This window comes from Hemitrygon akajei, chromosome 11 (genome assembly GCF_048418815.1).
Source record: "Hemitrygon akajei chromosome 11, sHemAka1.3, whole genome shotgun sequence".
Classification (NCBI taxonomy): Eukaryota; Metazoa; Chordata; class Chondrichthyes; order Myliobatiformes; family Dasyatidae; genus Hemitrygon; species Hemitrygon akajei.
Genome location: NC_133134.1, coordinates 171,186,258 through 171,202,760, shown reverse-complemented (window position 1 = coordinate 171,202,760; position 16,503 = coordinate 171,186,258). Strand labels below are relative to the sequence as shown.

Below are 16,503 nucleotides of genomic sequence, written 5' to 3'. Positions count from 1 at the left end.
ATTATTAATGCTTTTTGAGATAGTGATTTAGATGCATATCATATTTTTTACTGAGTTAAGTATTGTATGTAATTAGTTTTGCTACAACAAGTGTATGGGACATTGGAAAAAAAGTTGAATTTCCCCATGGGGATGAATAAAGTATCTATCTATCTATCTATGGCTTCCACATCCTTCCTGTAGTGAGGTGACCGGAACTGAGCACAATACTCCAAATTTGGCCTCACCGATGTCTTCTACAACCTCACCATGACATCCCAACCCTGATACTCGATACTTTGATTTATGAATGCCAGGATGCCAAAAGCCTTCTTCACAACCCTGTCTACCTGTGACACCACTTTCAGGGAATTATGTATCTGAACTCACAGATCCCTTTGTTCCTCCACATTCCTCAGTGCCCTACCATTTACTGTGTATGTCCTACCTTGATTTGTCCTTCTAAAATGCAACACCTCACACTTGTCTGCATTAAGATCCATCTGCCGTTTTCTGGCCCATTTTTCCAGTTGGTCCAGATCCCTCTGCAAGCTTTGAAAGCCTCCCTCAAAATGAATCACTTCACACTTATCTGGGTTGAACTCCATCTGCCACTTCTCAGCCCAGTTTTGCATCTATCAATGTCCTGCTGTAACCTCCGACAGCCCCCCACACTATCCACAACACCCCCAACCCTTGTGTCATCAGCAAATTTACTAACACAACCCTCCACTGGTCACCGGCCTCCATGCAGAATACGACCCGTCTACAACCAGTCTTTGCCTTCTGTAGGCAAGCCAGTTCTGGATCCACAAAGCAAGGTCCCCTTGGATCCCATGCCTCCTTACTTTCTCAATAAGCCTTGAGAAAGCAAAGGTTAGTGTGAAGGCTCTGCCAGCCATCCACCAAGTCAGAGGATACAATTAACACCCTCAACTTCCTGACTAGGAGACCGGTCCTCGGGGGTCCAATTGAAATCGCCTCCCAGGATAACGCACTCGCCACGATCTATGGATCCGGGCAACGCAGACACCTCTCAGAACAGGCCTGCGCGCCTGCATCGGGCCGGGCTCAGGGGTGTACACATGCACCCACAGCGTCCTGACGCACGGCGGTGTGAAGCAGACTGTCTTGCACGAGTTCACCTCGCTGTGGCCCTCTCGGGAGACCCCATCCCCAGGACCCAGGAGAGAGGGAGGCCCCGCCACCCCCGGAGTCAGGAATCGAGTCGGCTGCACTGTGCCCGTCTCCACTCCCTTGTCAACCTCCCCGGAATCAGAGTCCTCTCCCTCTTCACCCCTCGGGCAGACCTGGCAGCCCGACGGTTCCGAACAGGCCCAAACTCCTTACAGGCATGGCACCTCAGGCGGTCCGTAGCCCACAGGATGGTATAGTAATGCTCTTCAAAATAAACCTGAAGCTGCCCCACCCTGCTCCAGCTGCATATGCTGACATGAGAAAAGGTGCTCATTACCCCTCGGGCTGCCCTGTACCGTACTGGGGTCATTTTGGATCGCACCTCACCTACAGATAGAGGATATCACCATCTACATAGGGGGTATCACCATCCGCATGGGGGGTATCACCGCTCCACCTGCATGAAAACCCTCCCCACCCTTAACCCCCGACTCGGGGCCAAAAAAACACATCACTCGCCGACTTCAAATAGAAAATAGTCTTCCCGTTTGAAACCGCTGACACAACAATACCCTGATGGCCTCCAGCAGTCTCCGCCATGGCTTTTACAGTGACATTCCTACCAGCTGAAGTAGGCACAGCGTTCTTTAAAGTCAGTAATTTGAACGGGTGGTCCTCTTTGTGAGCTGGATCTCCCGAGCCCACAGTCTCTGCTAACGACACCTTGGAGATGCAGCCCGCCATAGGAGTAGAAATTCAAAAGTTCAACACCAGCTCTGAGATATTACACAGTCTACACCCAGCAGAACACCAGCAAAGTCAGAAACAAACACTTCATAGACAAGATGGGACAGGAGGGGAAGAAGTGTTAAAATCCTCAGCGCCCACCCGGTCCACTACCTTCGGGACTCAGCCGGTTCACTCAGTGCCAGCTCTCCTGGTGATGGACATCAGCTCCAACCCCAAGGGGCATAAGGTATAAATCCAGAGTTAGGCCATTCAGCCCATCGAGTCTGCTTCGCCATTCCATCATGGCTGATCCCGGATCCCACTCAACCCCAAACACCTGTCTTCTCGCGTATCCTTTGATGCCCTGACCGATCAGGAAACCATCAACTTCTACCTTAAATATACCCACGGACCTGGCGTCTGTGGCAGAGCATTCCACAGATTCACCACTCTCAGGCTAAAAAAAAATCCTCCTCGTCTCTGTTCTAAAAGTTCCCAGCTCAAGTCATTTCAACATTCCGTAGGTAACACCCCACCCCCACGTTCTTCTAAATCCCAGTGAGTTCAGGCCCAAAGCTATCAGACGCTCCTCGTACGTTAACCCCTTCATTCCTGGAATCATCCTGGTGAACCTCCTCTGGACTCTCTATTACCCATGAAATAAATGCCAACATTGCATTTGCCTTCTTTACCACAGACTCATCCTGTAAATTAACCTTCTGGGAATCTTGCACGAGGACTTTGAATTCCACCTGAACATCTGATGGTTAAACCTTCTCCCCATTTGGATAATAGTCTGCACTATTGTTCCTTTTACCAAAATGCATGATCATACAATTCCCAACACCGTATTCCATCCGCCACTTTCACAGAAGCCCCAAGTCCTCTCACCCAGTCGCTCTGGGTTACGCACTCCGAGGGGTTTTCCGCTCACAAATGAAATAAATCTGCCCCCGCTTCCCGGCAAAGTTTAGCAATCTGCCAGCCGCACCCCCGGTGAGAGACTCTGGCCAGAAAACTTCACCCAACAGAATCCTTCTGTTTCAGTCCACTTCCGAGATTATCCACACTCCCAAAACTCTACGACAGTCTCCAGAACTGTTCTTCAGCAATTTTGCCTCAAATTTTCAACCTTAGGAAAGAAAGCTCCCTCTGTGACCCCCTGTTTCAGTACAACCCCTCCCACAGTGAGACCCTCATTCAGTACAGCCCCTCCCACTGTGACCCCTCCCACAGTGAGACCCTCATTCAGTACAGCCCCTCCCACTGTGACCCCTCCCACAGTGAGACCCTCATTCAGTACAGCCCCTCCCACTGTGACCCCTCCCACAGTGAGACCCTCATTCAGTACAGCCCCTCCCACTGTGACCCCTCCCACAGTGAGACCCTCATTCAGTACAGCCCCTCCCACTGTGACCCCTCCCACAGTGAGACCCTCATTCAGTACAGCCCCTCCCACTGTGAGACCCTCATTCAGTACAGCCCCTCCCACTGTGACCCCTCCCACTGTGTGACCCCACAACACACCAGACTGGAACTTGACAACTCAGCCAATACGGAGTGATTATAAATGTCTTAGTTTTAATTCCATATCTGAGGTATTTACAGCAAAATTGGCAAAGCTTATTCTTATTCTTAAATTAGTGAGGATATAATGTACAAAGCTTGTTGTGAGATATAGGCTCAGGGAAAATGTGGGAATTCCCTGCTGACCCCCCAACAATTGGGAATATCAGAGGAGCCCAGCTCCTTGGACCCCGCCCTTGCCCCCAGAATTGGGACTCTCTCTGCCCACTGAGGATGAGGAGAGAGACAAAGAGTCTCCCCTCTGCTTCTGGCTCACTGGTCTGGTTATTGTCACCAGCTCTAAACAGGGAGGTTCATTCGCCCTCTGCCTGAACCCGACAGACCATCTCTTTAACCCTGGACCCTTCCTCCAGACCTCAGGCTTCAAGCAAGTGCAAGGTCCCTCTCCCTCTCCCTCTGCAGCCCAAGGCGGCCTGGAGAAAATATAAACAATGTCACCATGTTAGGAGCTACAGCTGAGGGTTAACACGGACAGAGAATATTTGACAAAGGAGAAAAGTGGGTGTTTGTTAGAATGAGTCCAGAGTTTACACTGGCTACACAGAGCGACAGAGGCGAGGAGAGGGTGGGGGAGGGAGGGTATTCTGGCCTTGGCTTGCACCAGTCTGGAGGAGTTTAACTTGCGAAATACTGAGAGCCAAGTAACGAACCGATACAGGAACTTCCCGCAGCCAGGAATGCCGTGGTATCCAGCAGCTGACACCTGGCGTGGTTGGCCTGGGGCCTAGTCTGTGTGGGGGAGCCTGTGGCACTTGTTCCAGAGCAGGCAGTGGAGAGCCACGCGTGCGGGGATGGTCCTGTAACAGTGGTGAGGTACAGGGTTGTCACCAGTCCTCACTGAACAGAGCGCCCACTGAAAGCACCAGGGAACGTCGGGCAGACTGAGGAGAGAGGAGTGAGCTCCAAGAGGCACCAGGAGTACTTCACCAGTCCTCGGTGAAAGCGTGCATCACACGGGAAATACCTGAACACAGTGAGCAAAGCGCGATTCCATCCATTCTGTCCTTAAAACATTCAGTATTAGAGATTTAATTTGCATAAACTATAGAAACTGTGAATCTTTGCTTCATATTGTTAGAAAAGTTGGCATCAGTAACGGCAGCGTTGTTGAGCAGGTGTGAAGGTCCTGTTACTCCTTCACATGGGTTACTGTGAGCGAGGGTCAGAGAATCGCCGTCCCTCCCCGTTGACAACGCCAGCTCGGCTGGGCTAGGCGAGCAGGCCGAGGCGGGTCACTTTGGCCGACAGGAAGGAATGAATGATAAAGACGATGGTCTTGGGGCAAGTTTCCAAGTTCAGCTGCTGCAAGAGAAATTCAAATTTCCCAGTCAACGTCCTATCAAAGCTCGGACTGTACAGTCACCGTATACAACCCTGAGGCTCGTTACCCTGTGGCGTTCACAGCAAAATCAATAGAATCAATGAAAATTTACGCACAAAGGCTAACAAACAATTGTAGCAAAGACAACTGTACAAACACAATAAATAATATACAACTATCGAGAACTTGAATTGAAGGAGGATTTCTGATTACTGCAGTGTTCCTAACTGGGTCTGTCCATTCTGGCCGAGGACATATTTTACCCCAACTCCAGACCCCCAAAGTGCCCCAACATTAGTGGCCCACTGAACAACATCTCCCCCCAGCACGGTGAGCCTGCCCCGCACCACAGTGAGACTAACCCCATCACACTCCTCCTCCTCCCCCCCAGCTGGGGTACTCACAATCTCACCCTCGGGACCCCCGAAGTCCAGAAAAAGCAGGTGGAGACCGTCATCGGAGGACATGCGGAGCTTCTGGAAGGGTTGGCTGAAGAGAGGCTGGACCCGGCCCTGGTCGGGGGTATCCGGGTAGATGCTGAACCCCTTCTCCAGGTGAACCCCCAAGTGGCAGCTCCTCCCATTCCAGGTACAGGCTGAAACACAGACACTCAATCAAACACAGGCTCCGCCTCTGAAACCGGTCCTGTGGGGGGAGCTTAAGTGGGCGGGATGGAGGGGGTAGGGGTGGAGGGTACGTGGGAGGAGGCCAGAGGAGAGGGGAGGGAGTGGGGAATGTTGGCACCAGGTTTGGAGGGAGGGAGAGGAAGGGGAATGTTGTTACCTTTGACTGGAGAATGGGGAGAAGAGATGGAGGGGTGGGAATGTTGTTACCTTTGACCGGAGAATGGGGAGAGGAGATGGAGGGGTGGGAATGTTGTTACCTTTGACCGGAGAATGGGGAGAGGAGATGGAGGGGTGGGAATGTTGTTACCTTTGACTGGAGAATGGGGAGAAGAGATGGAGGGGTGGGAATGTTGTTACCTTTGACCGGAGAATGGGGAAAGGGGGGAGAGGTGGGAATGTTGTTACCTTAGACCGGAGAATGGGGAAAGGGGGGAGAGGTGGGAATGTTGTTACCTTTGACCGGAGAATGGGGAGAGGAGATGGAGGGGTGGAAATGTTGTTACCTTTGACTGGAGAATGGGAAGAAGAGATGGAGGGGTGGGAATGTTGGGACAAAAATCAGAAGTTCGGGGGGGGGGGTGATCGAAGTTTGGAGAATGGAGAGGTTTGAGGATTGCTGACATAAAGATTGGAAGGTGGGGTGGGGGGGGGAGAGAGAGATACACAGTTCTCACCTGTGAGCACCTCCTGCACCATCTCGGCCGCACTGTGACACCCGTCCACCAGCAGTCGGGTCCACAGCCCCAGGTCGGCGGGAGTCGCTGTGGAGAAGAGGCGTGTCTCTACTCCACGCCTCGTGCCGGCCCTCAGGACGAAGGACAGGTCAGCGTCTGCCACTGGTGGCCCCCTGGCAGGGCCTGAGTGTACCAGCCTAGAACACAGCATATGGTGACATTAACCCTTCGAATGCACAGGCCCAGGGCTGAGCCTTGAGCCCCCAGTGCTGTCAGAGCCCAGGGCTCAACTCTGGTGACAACACTCAACCCCTCCCCATCACCCAGACCCAGGGGTGTGTCTAACCCCCATCACCCAGAGCCACAAAATCAGCCTCTCCCTACACAACCTCTCTGTAGGTTACAGAAAAGCTCGAGCTTTTCTCTTTGGAGTGGAGGAGGATGGGGTGGGGGTGACTTGACAGAGGGGTACAACACGATAGGAGGCATTGACAGCGAGAGACTTTTCCTCGGGGCGGAAATAGCAAAGACAGGAGGGGGGAGTAATTTTAAGGTGATTGGAGGAAACGTCAGGGGTAGGGTTCTTTACAACAGAGAGTTGTGGGTACATGGAACGCGCTGCCAGCCAGGGACAGTGGTAGAGCAGAGTCAGTAGGACGAGAGATTCTGCAGATGCTGGAAATCCACAGCAACACACACAAATTACTGGAGGAACTCAGGTCAGGCAGCATCTACGGAGAGGAATAAACAGTCGGTGTTTCAGGCCGAGACCCTTCATCCTGACTGAAAAATAGATGAGAAGTCAGATCAAGAAGATGGGGGCGGGGAGGAAGTAGTACCAGGTGAAACTGGTAGAAGTAATGAGCTGGGAAGTCGATTAGTGAAAAAGTTGAGGGCTGGAGAAGGGCGAATCTGATAGGAGAGGGCAGAAGGCCATGGGAGAAAGGGAAGGGGGAGAAGCGCCAGGGAGATGATGAGCAGGCAATGAGATAAGGTGAGAGAGGGAAAGGGGGAAGGGGAATGGTGAGGGGGAGGGGGTGACAATTACCAGAAGTTTGAGAAATCTATATTCATGCCTTCAGGTTGGAGGCTACCCAGACGGAATATATGGTGTTGTTCCTCCAACCTAAGAGTGGCCTCATCATGACAGTAGATGTCGGAATGGCAATGGGAAGTAGGATTGAAAAGAGCGGCCACCGGGAGACCCGGCTTATTCTGGCGGATGGAGCGTAGGTGCTCGGTGAAGCGGTCTCCCGATCTACATTGGGTCTCACAGGAGGCCACACTGGGTGCACCGGATGACCCAACTGACTCACAGGTGGTGTCGCCTCACCTGGAAGGACCGTTTGAAGCCCTAAGTGGTAGTGAGGGAGGGGGTGTAGGGGCAGGTGTAGAACTTGTTCCACTTGCGGATACATTAGGGACATTTAAGACACTCTTAGATAGGCACATGGATGATACAAAAAATGGAGGGTTATGTAGGAGGGAAGGGTTAGATTGATCTTAGAGTAGGTTAAAGGGTCAGCAGAACGTCGTGGACTGAAGAAAATAAAGTGCTGTGGTGTTCTGTGTCCCATCAAACGCCTGCACCATGGTTAGTCCTAACTTCCATTTACCCATACCCCTGCTCCCAGTTCAGTGATGCCCACCCTTTCATTGATCCATTGGGTCTGGAAATACCTGGGACCCTCCTGAGCTCCTGGAAAACCCTCTCTGCCGCTCCAGCCTACACGACCCTAACCAAACACCTTCTTCCGAGGCCTGGTCAAGCTCTGATTACCCCTCCCTTGAAGCACGTCGGGAACCTCTACGAGACCAGTCTCAGTAAGTGCAGCTTGCTGACCACCCGGTTCCCAAGCACTCCAGCAAGGCCCTCTCCCTGCCCCTGGATTTAACCCCTCCTCTCCACTCACCCACAGAACAGCAAGCATATCTATCCAAACCTCCTCGGTCTCTCCCCGTCACTGAACCCTCCGTTCCACACAACTGCCTGGACAGCCTCAGAATCAGTCAGGTTTACTACCTGAACTTTGCTGTTTTGGGGCAGTAGTACGTCACAACACATAATAATTAAAAACCATAAATTAGAGTAAGTAGTATGTATAAAATTAACATTAAATAAGCAGTTTAAAAAGAGAGGAAGAAAGCGAGATAGAGTTCATGGGTTCATTGTCTGTTCAGAAATCGGATGGCAGAGGGGAAGAAGCTGTTCCTGAATCGCTGAGTGTGTGTCTTCAGGTTCCTGTACGGCCCCCCGATGGTAGCAATGAGAAGACGGCATGCCATGGGTGATTTAAGGTTCCTGCACCCTCTCCAACATAACCACATCCTTGCTGTAGTGTGGGGCCAGACCTGCACACACTTCTCCCAGCAAAGTCACCTCAGGGGAGGAGGTAACAGTAATCTCTTCCACCTGCAACAGTGCCTGTGGCCGGTGTGGTCTCACCTGGTGGCAATGAGGGGGTGCCGGGAACAGGGGTTGTCCAGCTGTTCTCTGGTCTGGGGCAAACAGCTGTACAGCAGCAGCTCCTTCTCGGTGAGGAGAGCGAGGACCGGCTTCTCCAGCTCACCGGATACCTGGGGGAGAAGAACAGCCAGCGTCAGCAGTGTGGAAAGGGCAGACCGTCAGCCCCAGACAGGTGGGGAGAATTATTACACAACACCGTCACCTGTTGTCTATTACCAACGTGGAGCAGGTCCTTCCGCAACACCCACGGGACAATTTACAATGACCAACTCACCTACCGTGACTGTGGGAGCACCCATGTGCAAACAGACAAACTTCGTACAGACGCCACTGGACCCTAATGGGAGTTATCTACAGGCCCCCAAACAGAAGTCTGGATGTAGAGTGTAAGTTGAATGAAGAGTTAAAATTGGCATGTCGCAAAGTTAACGATAGAGTTGTCATGGGGGATTTCAACATGCAGGTAGACTGGGAGAATCAGAATGGTACTGGACCCCAAGAAAGGGAGTTTGTGGAGTGTCTCTGAGATGGATTCTTAGAACAGCTTGTACTGGAGCCTACCAGGGAGAAGGCAATTCTAGATTTAGTGTTGTGCAATGAACCGGATTTGATCAGGGACCTCGAGGTAAAGGAGCCATTAGGAGGTAGTGACCATAATGTGATATGTTTTAACCTACAATTTGAGAAGGAGAAGGGAAATCGGATGTGTCAGTATTACAGTTGAACAAAGGGAACTATGGAGCTATGAGGGAGGAGCTGGCCAAAGTTCAATGGAACAATACCCTAGCAGGAAAGACAGTGGAACAACAATGGCAGGTATTTCTGGGAATAATGCAGAAGGTGCAGGATCGGTTCATTCCAAAGAGGAAGAAAGATCCTAAGGGGAGTAAGGGGCGGCTGTAGCTGATGAAGGAAGTAAACGACAGTATAAAAATAAAAGAGAAGTAACATGGCAAAGATGAGCGGGAAACCGGAGGATTGGGAAGCTTTTAAAGAGCAACAGAACAAAAAAGGCAATACGCGGAGAAAAAATGAGGTACGAAGGTAAACTAGCCAAGAATATAAAGGAGGATAGTAAAAGCTTCTTTAGGTATGTGAAAAGCAAAAAAATAGTTAAGACCAAAATTGGGCCATTGAAGACAGAAACGGGTGAATTTAGTATGGGGAACAAGGAAATGGCAGATGAGTTGAACAGGTACTTTGGATCTGTCTTCACTAGGGAAGACACAAACAATCTCCCAGATGTAATAGTGGCCAAAGGAACTAAGGTAATGGAGGAACTGAAGGAAATTTATATTAGGCAAGAAACGGTGTTGGATAGACTGATGGATCTGAAGGCTGATAAATCCCCAGGGCCGGATGGTCTGCATCCCAGGGTATTTAAGGAGGTGGCTCTAGAAATCGTGGTCGTGTTGGTAATCATTTTCCAATGCTCTATAGATTCAGGATCAGTTCCTGTGGATTGGAGGGTGTCTAATGTTGTCCCACTTTTCAAGAAAGGAGGGAGAGAGAAAACAGAGAATTATAGACCAGTTAGCCTGACGTCAGTAGTAGGAAAGATACTGGAGTCAATTATAAAAGAGGAAATTACAACACATTTGGATAGCAGTAGAAGGGTCAGTCCGAGTCAGCATGGATTTACGAAGGAAAAATCATGTTTAACTAATTTTCTGGAGTTTTTTGAGGATGTAACTATGAAAATGGACAAGGGAGAGCCAGTGGATGTAGTGCACCTGGACTTGCAGAAAGCTTTTGATAAAGTACCACATAGGAGATTAGTGGACAAAATTAGGGCACATGGTATTGGAGGCAGAGTACTGACATGGATTGAAAATTGGCTGGCTGACAGGAAACAAAGAGTAGTGATTAATGGGTCTCTTTCGAATGGCAGGCTGTGACCAGTGGGGTACTGCAAGGTTCGGTGCTGGGACCGCAGCTGTTTACAATATACATTAATGATTTAGATGAAGGGATTAAAAGTAACATTAGCAAATTTGCCGATGACACAAAGCTGGGTGGCGGTGTGAAATGTCAGGAGGACGTTATGAGAATGCAGGGTGACTTGGACAGGTTGGGTGAGTGGGAAAATGTATGGCAGATGCAGTTTAATGTGGATAAATGCGAGGTTATCCACTTTGGTGGCAAGAACAGGAAGGCAGATTACTATCTAAATGGAGTCAAGTTAGGAAAAGGGAAAGTACAACGAGATCTAGGTGTTCTTGTACATCAGTCGATGAAAGCAAGCATGCAGGTACAGCAGGCAGTGAAGAAAGCTAATGGCATGCTGGCTTTTATAACAAGAGGAATTGAGTATAGGAGTAAAGAGGTCCTCCTGCAGCTGTACAGGGCCCTGGTGAGACCCCACCTGGAGTATTGTGTGCAGTTTTGGTCTCCAAATTTGAGGAAGGACATTCTTGCTATTGAGGGAGTGCAGCGTAGGTTCACAAGGTTAATTCCCAGGATGGTGGGACTGTCGTATGTTGAAAGATTGGAGCGACTGGGCTTGTATACACTGGAATTTAGAAGGATGAGAGGGGATCTGATTGAGACATATAAGATTATTAAGGGATTGAACACGCTGGAAGCAGGAAGCATGTTCCCGCTGATGGGTGAGTCCAGAACTAGAGGCCACAGTTTAAGAATAAGGGGTAGGCCATTTAGATTGGAGTTGAGGAAAAACTTTTTCACCCAGAGAGTGGTGGATATGTGGAATGCTCTGCCCCAGAAGGCAGTGGAGGCCAAGTCTCTGGATGCTTTCAAGAGAGAGTTAGATAGAGCTCTTATAGATAGCGGGGTCAAGGGATATGGGGAGAGGGCAGGAACGGGGTACTGATTGTGTATGATCAGCCATAATCACAGTGAATGGCGGTGCTGGCTAGAAGGGCCGAATGGCCTACTCCTGCACCTACTGTCTATTGTCTATTGGAATGGAATCCCCCAAGCTCCAGAGAGGCACACTGATGTTTTCCAGCAGTTTAATAATACAATTATAATTACAATAAATACATTTTTAAAAATTACATTCAATTAGTGCAAAAACAGCTATCTGTATACAGTAAGGTAGGGTCCATGGGTTCATTGTTTATTCAGAGATCTGATGACAGTGGGGAAGAAGCTGTTGCTGAAATTTTACTGAGTGTGTCTTCAGGCTCCTGTACCTCCTCCCGATGGTAGCAATGGGGTGGGGGGTTGGGGGACATAGCAAACCGACCACTGGGGGAGATGGGAGAGGGGAGACTGGTTGGCTGTCCATTCACCCCTCTCCAGCTGGTCGTGTACGCAGTGGAACTGGGGGTGGTGAGAGTTGACAGACAGCCCTGGGAGATGGGGAGTGTTACTGGCCCAAGGTGGAGACTCTTCTCCCACCTCCCCTACCTGGCTGACGGCTGAAACCACCATGGTGGAGATTCATTTCCTCTCCTTCTGGGAGGGTTTGGATGCAGGGGATGGGTGGTGGGATGATGACAGAGGGTAATTTTCAGGAAGCAGTGGCCAAATTCGACTTTATTGCAAGCTGTATAAATGTTCAGAGCAGTTGCTGCGTGAAGGAAATTGGTGATAGTGGAGGGGCATTGCCAGCTGTGACCAGACCCGATCCAATCTCGGGAGGGGGCAACCATGGACAGTATGGGATGGGGTGGGACGGGTACGTGATTGAGGGGGATTGACTGGAGTGAGGCCGGACTCGGGAGGAGGTGAACGGTGACGAGGGGTGTGGGGCTGGATCAGAGACCGAACTGGGCGCTACCTGCTCCGTCAGCCAGCCCACGTGGCGCAGCTCGGCATTTCCCGCGATCCCAGCCGGGCCCACCAGCGCACGCAGCTCCGACTTCACCCGGGGCAGCATCGCGGCGGCAGCGGAGAGGAGGGCGTTGAACCAGGACTGGGCCGCTGCTCCATCCTTCAACCGAAGACTCACTGAGGAGCTGCCGTCGGCCGGTGCCAGGTCAATGTACCTGACCGGGGGTGGGGGGGACAGGGAGAGAGGGGTATGGGTGGGGAGGGAGGTAGGGAGTGAAATGAGAGGATTATCCACACAGAATTTCAAAATGATAAGCTCTGATTTTAATTCTAAAAAAACAAATTAAAAGAGAAACACACCACAGAAGCTGGAAATGTAAAACAACAGCAGGAATCCCCGCACCTCGGGCACATCAGGCAGCGTCTGTGGCAAGAGACAGGGCTGACACGTTTCGAGTGGAAGGCCCTTGGTCCGGCTTGAAACATTCGCTCTCTGCACCTCCACAGACGCTGTCTGACCTGTTGAGTGATTCTAGCTATTTCTGTCGCATAACTTAATCAGCAGGGCTTGGAGGTGCTGCAGGGATCTCAGGAGTTAGAGGTGGGGTGGGAGTAGGGAGGGTCTCAGGAGTTAGAGGTGGGGTGGGAGTAGGGGAGTAGGGAGGGTCTCAGGAGTTAGAGGTGGGTGGGAGTAGGGGAGTAGGGAGGGTCTCAGGAGTTAGAGGTGGGTGGGAGTAGGGGAGTAGGGAGGATCTCAGGAGTTAGAGGTGGGGTGGGAGTAGGGGAGTAGGGAGGATCTCAGGAGTTAGAGGTGGGGTGGGAGTAGGGGAGTAGGGAGGGTCTCAGGAGTTAGAGGTGGGGTGGGAGCAGGGAGGATCTCAGGAGTTAGAGGTGGGGTGGGAGTAGGGGAGTAGGGAGGGTCTCAGGAGTTAGAGGTGGGGTGGGAGCAGGGAGGATCTCAGGAGTTAGAGGTGGGGTGGGAGTAGGGAGGATTATTTGCCGACTGCGACTGCGAGTCGGGTGGACGTTAAGTTGGAGGGAGGGGGCATTTCTACCGACTGTGAATTGAATATATTCTCTCCCGCTGGAGTCACTGGCCGTTTTCGAGGCTGGGTTGAGCAGGCTTGATGGGCCAAGTGATTTAGTCCTGCCAGGGTGTTGTGCAGCTGGCTCTGAGCATCACATCGCCCCACGGTCCACACAGGAGAATGTACAGAAACTCAGGGTAACACAGAAACTGCTGGGGATCACAGCCCGTCAGGCACCATCTATGACGGGGAGCGAGCGAGCAGTCAACGTCTCCCGGTTTTCTGGACATGCTCTTGCATTTAGTTTTTGTTCCATCTTTTACGTGCATCCTCCCAGCTGTAGTTGTTATTAATAAATTGTACCTTATCTTTTCTACCTTGCACAGCACATCAGATGATATATTATTAACTAACAGAAAAGTCCAGCCCTGCTGTTTCAGTGACAATCCACTATAGTCGATCAGATTTAATTTTTATTTGTATTTATTGCCCGTCGCTGGCTTTACCATCTAACCAGTAATACGTTTTGGATTTTAGTAGATACACCAAGACAGCAGGACACTGTCAATTGTCCATTTCCTTGCACAGATGCTGCCTGAACTGAGTTCCTCCAGCACTTTGTATGTGTTGCTCAAGATTTCCAAGAGAAAAGGGCTTATCTCACTCAATCTATCCTCAAAAGACATGCTCTCTAATCCAGACAGTATCCTGGTGAATCTCCTCTGCACCCTCTCTAATCCAGGCAGCATCCTGGTGAATCTCCTCTACACCCTCTCTAATCCAGGCAGCATCCCTGTGAATCTCCTCTGCACCCTCTCTAATCCAGGCAGCATCCCTTTGAATCTCCTCTGCACCCTCTCTAATCCAGGCAGTATCCTGGTGAATCTCCTCTGCACCCTCTCTAATCCAGGCAGCATCCTGGTGAATCTCCTCTGCACCCTCTCTAATCCAGGCAGCATCCTGGTGAATCTCCTCTGCACCCTCTCTAATCCAGGCAGTATCCTGGTGAATCTCCTCTGCACCCTCTCTAATCCAGGCAGCGTCCCGGTGAATCTCCTCTGCACCCTCTCTAATCCAGGCAGTATCCTGGTGAATCTCCTCTGCACCCTCTCTAATCCAGGCAGCATCCTGGTGAATCTCCTCTGCACCCTCTCTAATCCAGGCAGTATCCTGGTGAATCTCCTCTGCACCCTCTCTAATCCAGGCAGCATCCTGGTGAATCTCCTCTGCACCCTCTCTAATCCAGGCAGTATCCTGGTGAATCTCCTCTGCACCCTCTCTAATCCAGGCAGCATCCTGGTGAATCTCCTCTGCACCCTCTCTAATCCAGGCAGTATCCTGGTGAATCTCCTCTGCACCCTCTCTAATCCAGGCAGTATCCTGGTGAATCTCCTCTGCACCCTCTCTAATCCAGGCAGCATCCCTTTGAATCTCCTCTGCACCCTCTCTAATCCAGGCAGCATCCTGGTGAATCTCCTCTGCACCCTCTCTAATCCAGGCAGTATCCTGGTGAATCTCCTCTGCACCCTCTCTAATCCAGGCAGTATCCTGGTGAATCTCCTCTGCACCCTCTCTAATCCAGGCAGTATCCTGGTGAATCTCCTCTGCACCCTCTCTAATCCAGGCAGCATCCCTTTGAATCTCCTCTGCACCCTCTCTAATCCAGGCAGTATCCTGGTGAATCTCCTCTGCACCCTCTCTAATCCAGGCAGCATCCCTTTGAATCTCCTCTGCACCCTCTCTAATCCAGGCAGTATCCTGGTGAATCTCCTCTGCACCCTCTCTAATCCAGGCAGCATCCTGGTGAATCTCCTCTGCACACTCTCTAATCCAGGCAGTATCCTGGTGAATCTCCTCTGCACCCTCTCTAATCCAGGCAGCATCCTGGTGAATCTCCTCTGCACACTCTCTAATCCAGGCAGTATCCTGGTGAATCTCCTCTGCACCCTCTCTAATCCAGGCAGTATCCTGGTGAATCTCCTCTGCACCCTCTCTAATCCAGGCAGCATCCTGGTGAATCTCCTCTGCACCCTCTCTAATCCAGGCAGCATCCCTGTGAATCTCCTCCATACTCCCTCTAAAGCTTCTTCTTCTCTTTGTCTCACTCCCCCTGCCAACCTTTTTCTGGCAGTCCTGATGAAGGGTCACAGCACAAAATTTTCTGGAAGACTTGGAAAATTGCAAATGTCACTTCACTCTTCAAGAAGGGGGAGAGGCAGAAGAAAGGAAATTATAAGTCAGTTAGTCTGACCTCAGTGGTTAGGAAGATGTTGGAGTTGATTGTTAAGGATGTGATTTCAGCGCACAAGGAGGCATGAGAGTCAGCCTAGTTTTTTTTAAAGGGAAAATCTTGCCTGACAAATCTGTTGGAATTCTTTGAAGAAATAACAAGCAGGATAGACAAAAGAGAATTGCTTGATGTTGAAAAACTTGGATTTTCAGAAGGCCTTTGACAAGGTGCCACACATGAGGCTGCTTAACAAGCTACCAGCCCATAGTATTACAGGAAAGATTCTAGCATGGGTGAAGCAGTGGCTGATTGGCAGGAGGCAATGAGTGGTAACAAAGGGAGCCTTTTCTGGTTGACTACAGGTGACTAGTGGTGTTCTTTTTACATTATATGTCAATGATTTGGATGATGGAATTGATGGCTTTGTTGTAAAGTTGGGGGACAATACAAAGGTATGTGGATGAGCAGGGGTTGTGAGGAAGTAGAGAGGCTGGAGAAGGACAAAACAGATTAGGAGAATGGACAAAGAAGCTGCAGATGGAATACAGTGTCAGGAAGTATATGATCATGTGCTTTGGTGGAAGAAATGAAAGGGTTGACCATTTTCTAAATGGAGAGAAAACACAAAAACTCTTTGAGTTACAAAGGGATTTGGGAGTCCTTGTGCAAGATTCCCTAATGATTAATTTGAACATTGTGCTTATAGTGAGGAAGGTATATGTGATGTTAGCATTCATTTCAAGAGGACTAGAATATAAAAGCAAGGATGTAATGGTGAGGCTTTATAAAGCACTGGTGCGGCCATGTTACCTACAGTGGGGGTATCCAGAAGTAGAGGGCACAGCCTCAAAATTGAGGGGCGACCTTTTAGAACAGAGGTGAGGAGGAATTTTTTAAGCTAGAGGGTAGCAAATCTGTGGAATGCTCTGCCACAGACTGCAGTGGAGGCCAAGTCCAATTCTGCATATTTTTAAGGCTGAATTT

General features: G+C 50.3%; 1 protein-coding gene across 2 annotated transcripts in view; it reads right to left on the bottom strand.

The window, feature by feature from the left end:
- Positions 1 to 3,406: 3,406 nt before the first annotated feature.
- The window catches only part of snta1 (syntrophin, alpha 1), a 37,603-nt gene continuing 24,506 nt past the window's right edge, over positions 3,407 to 16,503 (bottom strand). Inside the window, exons 3-7 of one of the 2 annotated variants that reach the window (XM_073062256.1) lie at positions 12,269 to 12,476; positions 8,500 to 8,630; positions 6,054 to 6,250; positions 5,158 to 5,348; positions 3,407 to 4,731 (exon numbers count right to left, since the gene is read on the bottom strand). In XM_073062256.1, coding sequence (XP_072918357.1) covers positions 4,642 to 4,731; positions 5,158 to 5,348; positions 6,054 to 6,250; positions 8,500 to 8,630; positions 12,269 to 12,476 — 817 coding nt within the window. In that variant the 3' untranslated portion in view covers positions 3,407 to 4,641. Of the gene's footprint in view, positions 4,735 to 5,157; positions 5,349 to 6,053; positions 6,251 to 8,499; positions 8,631 to 12,268; positions 12,477 to 16,503 lie in introns of both variants that reach the window. The other variant, XM_073062255.1, reaches the window with a different exon arrangement.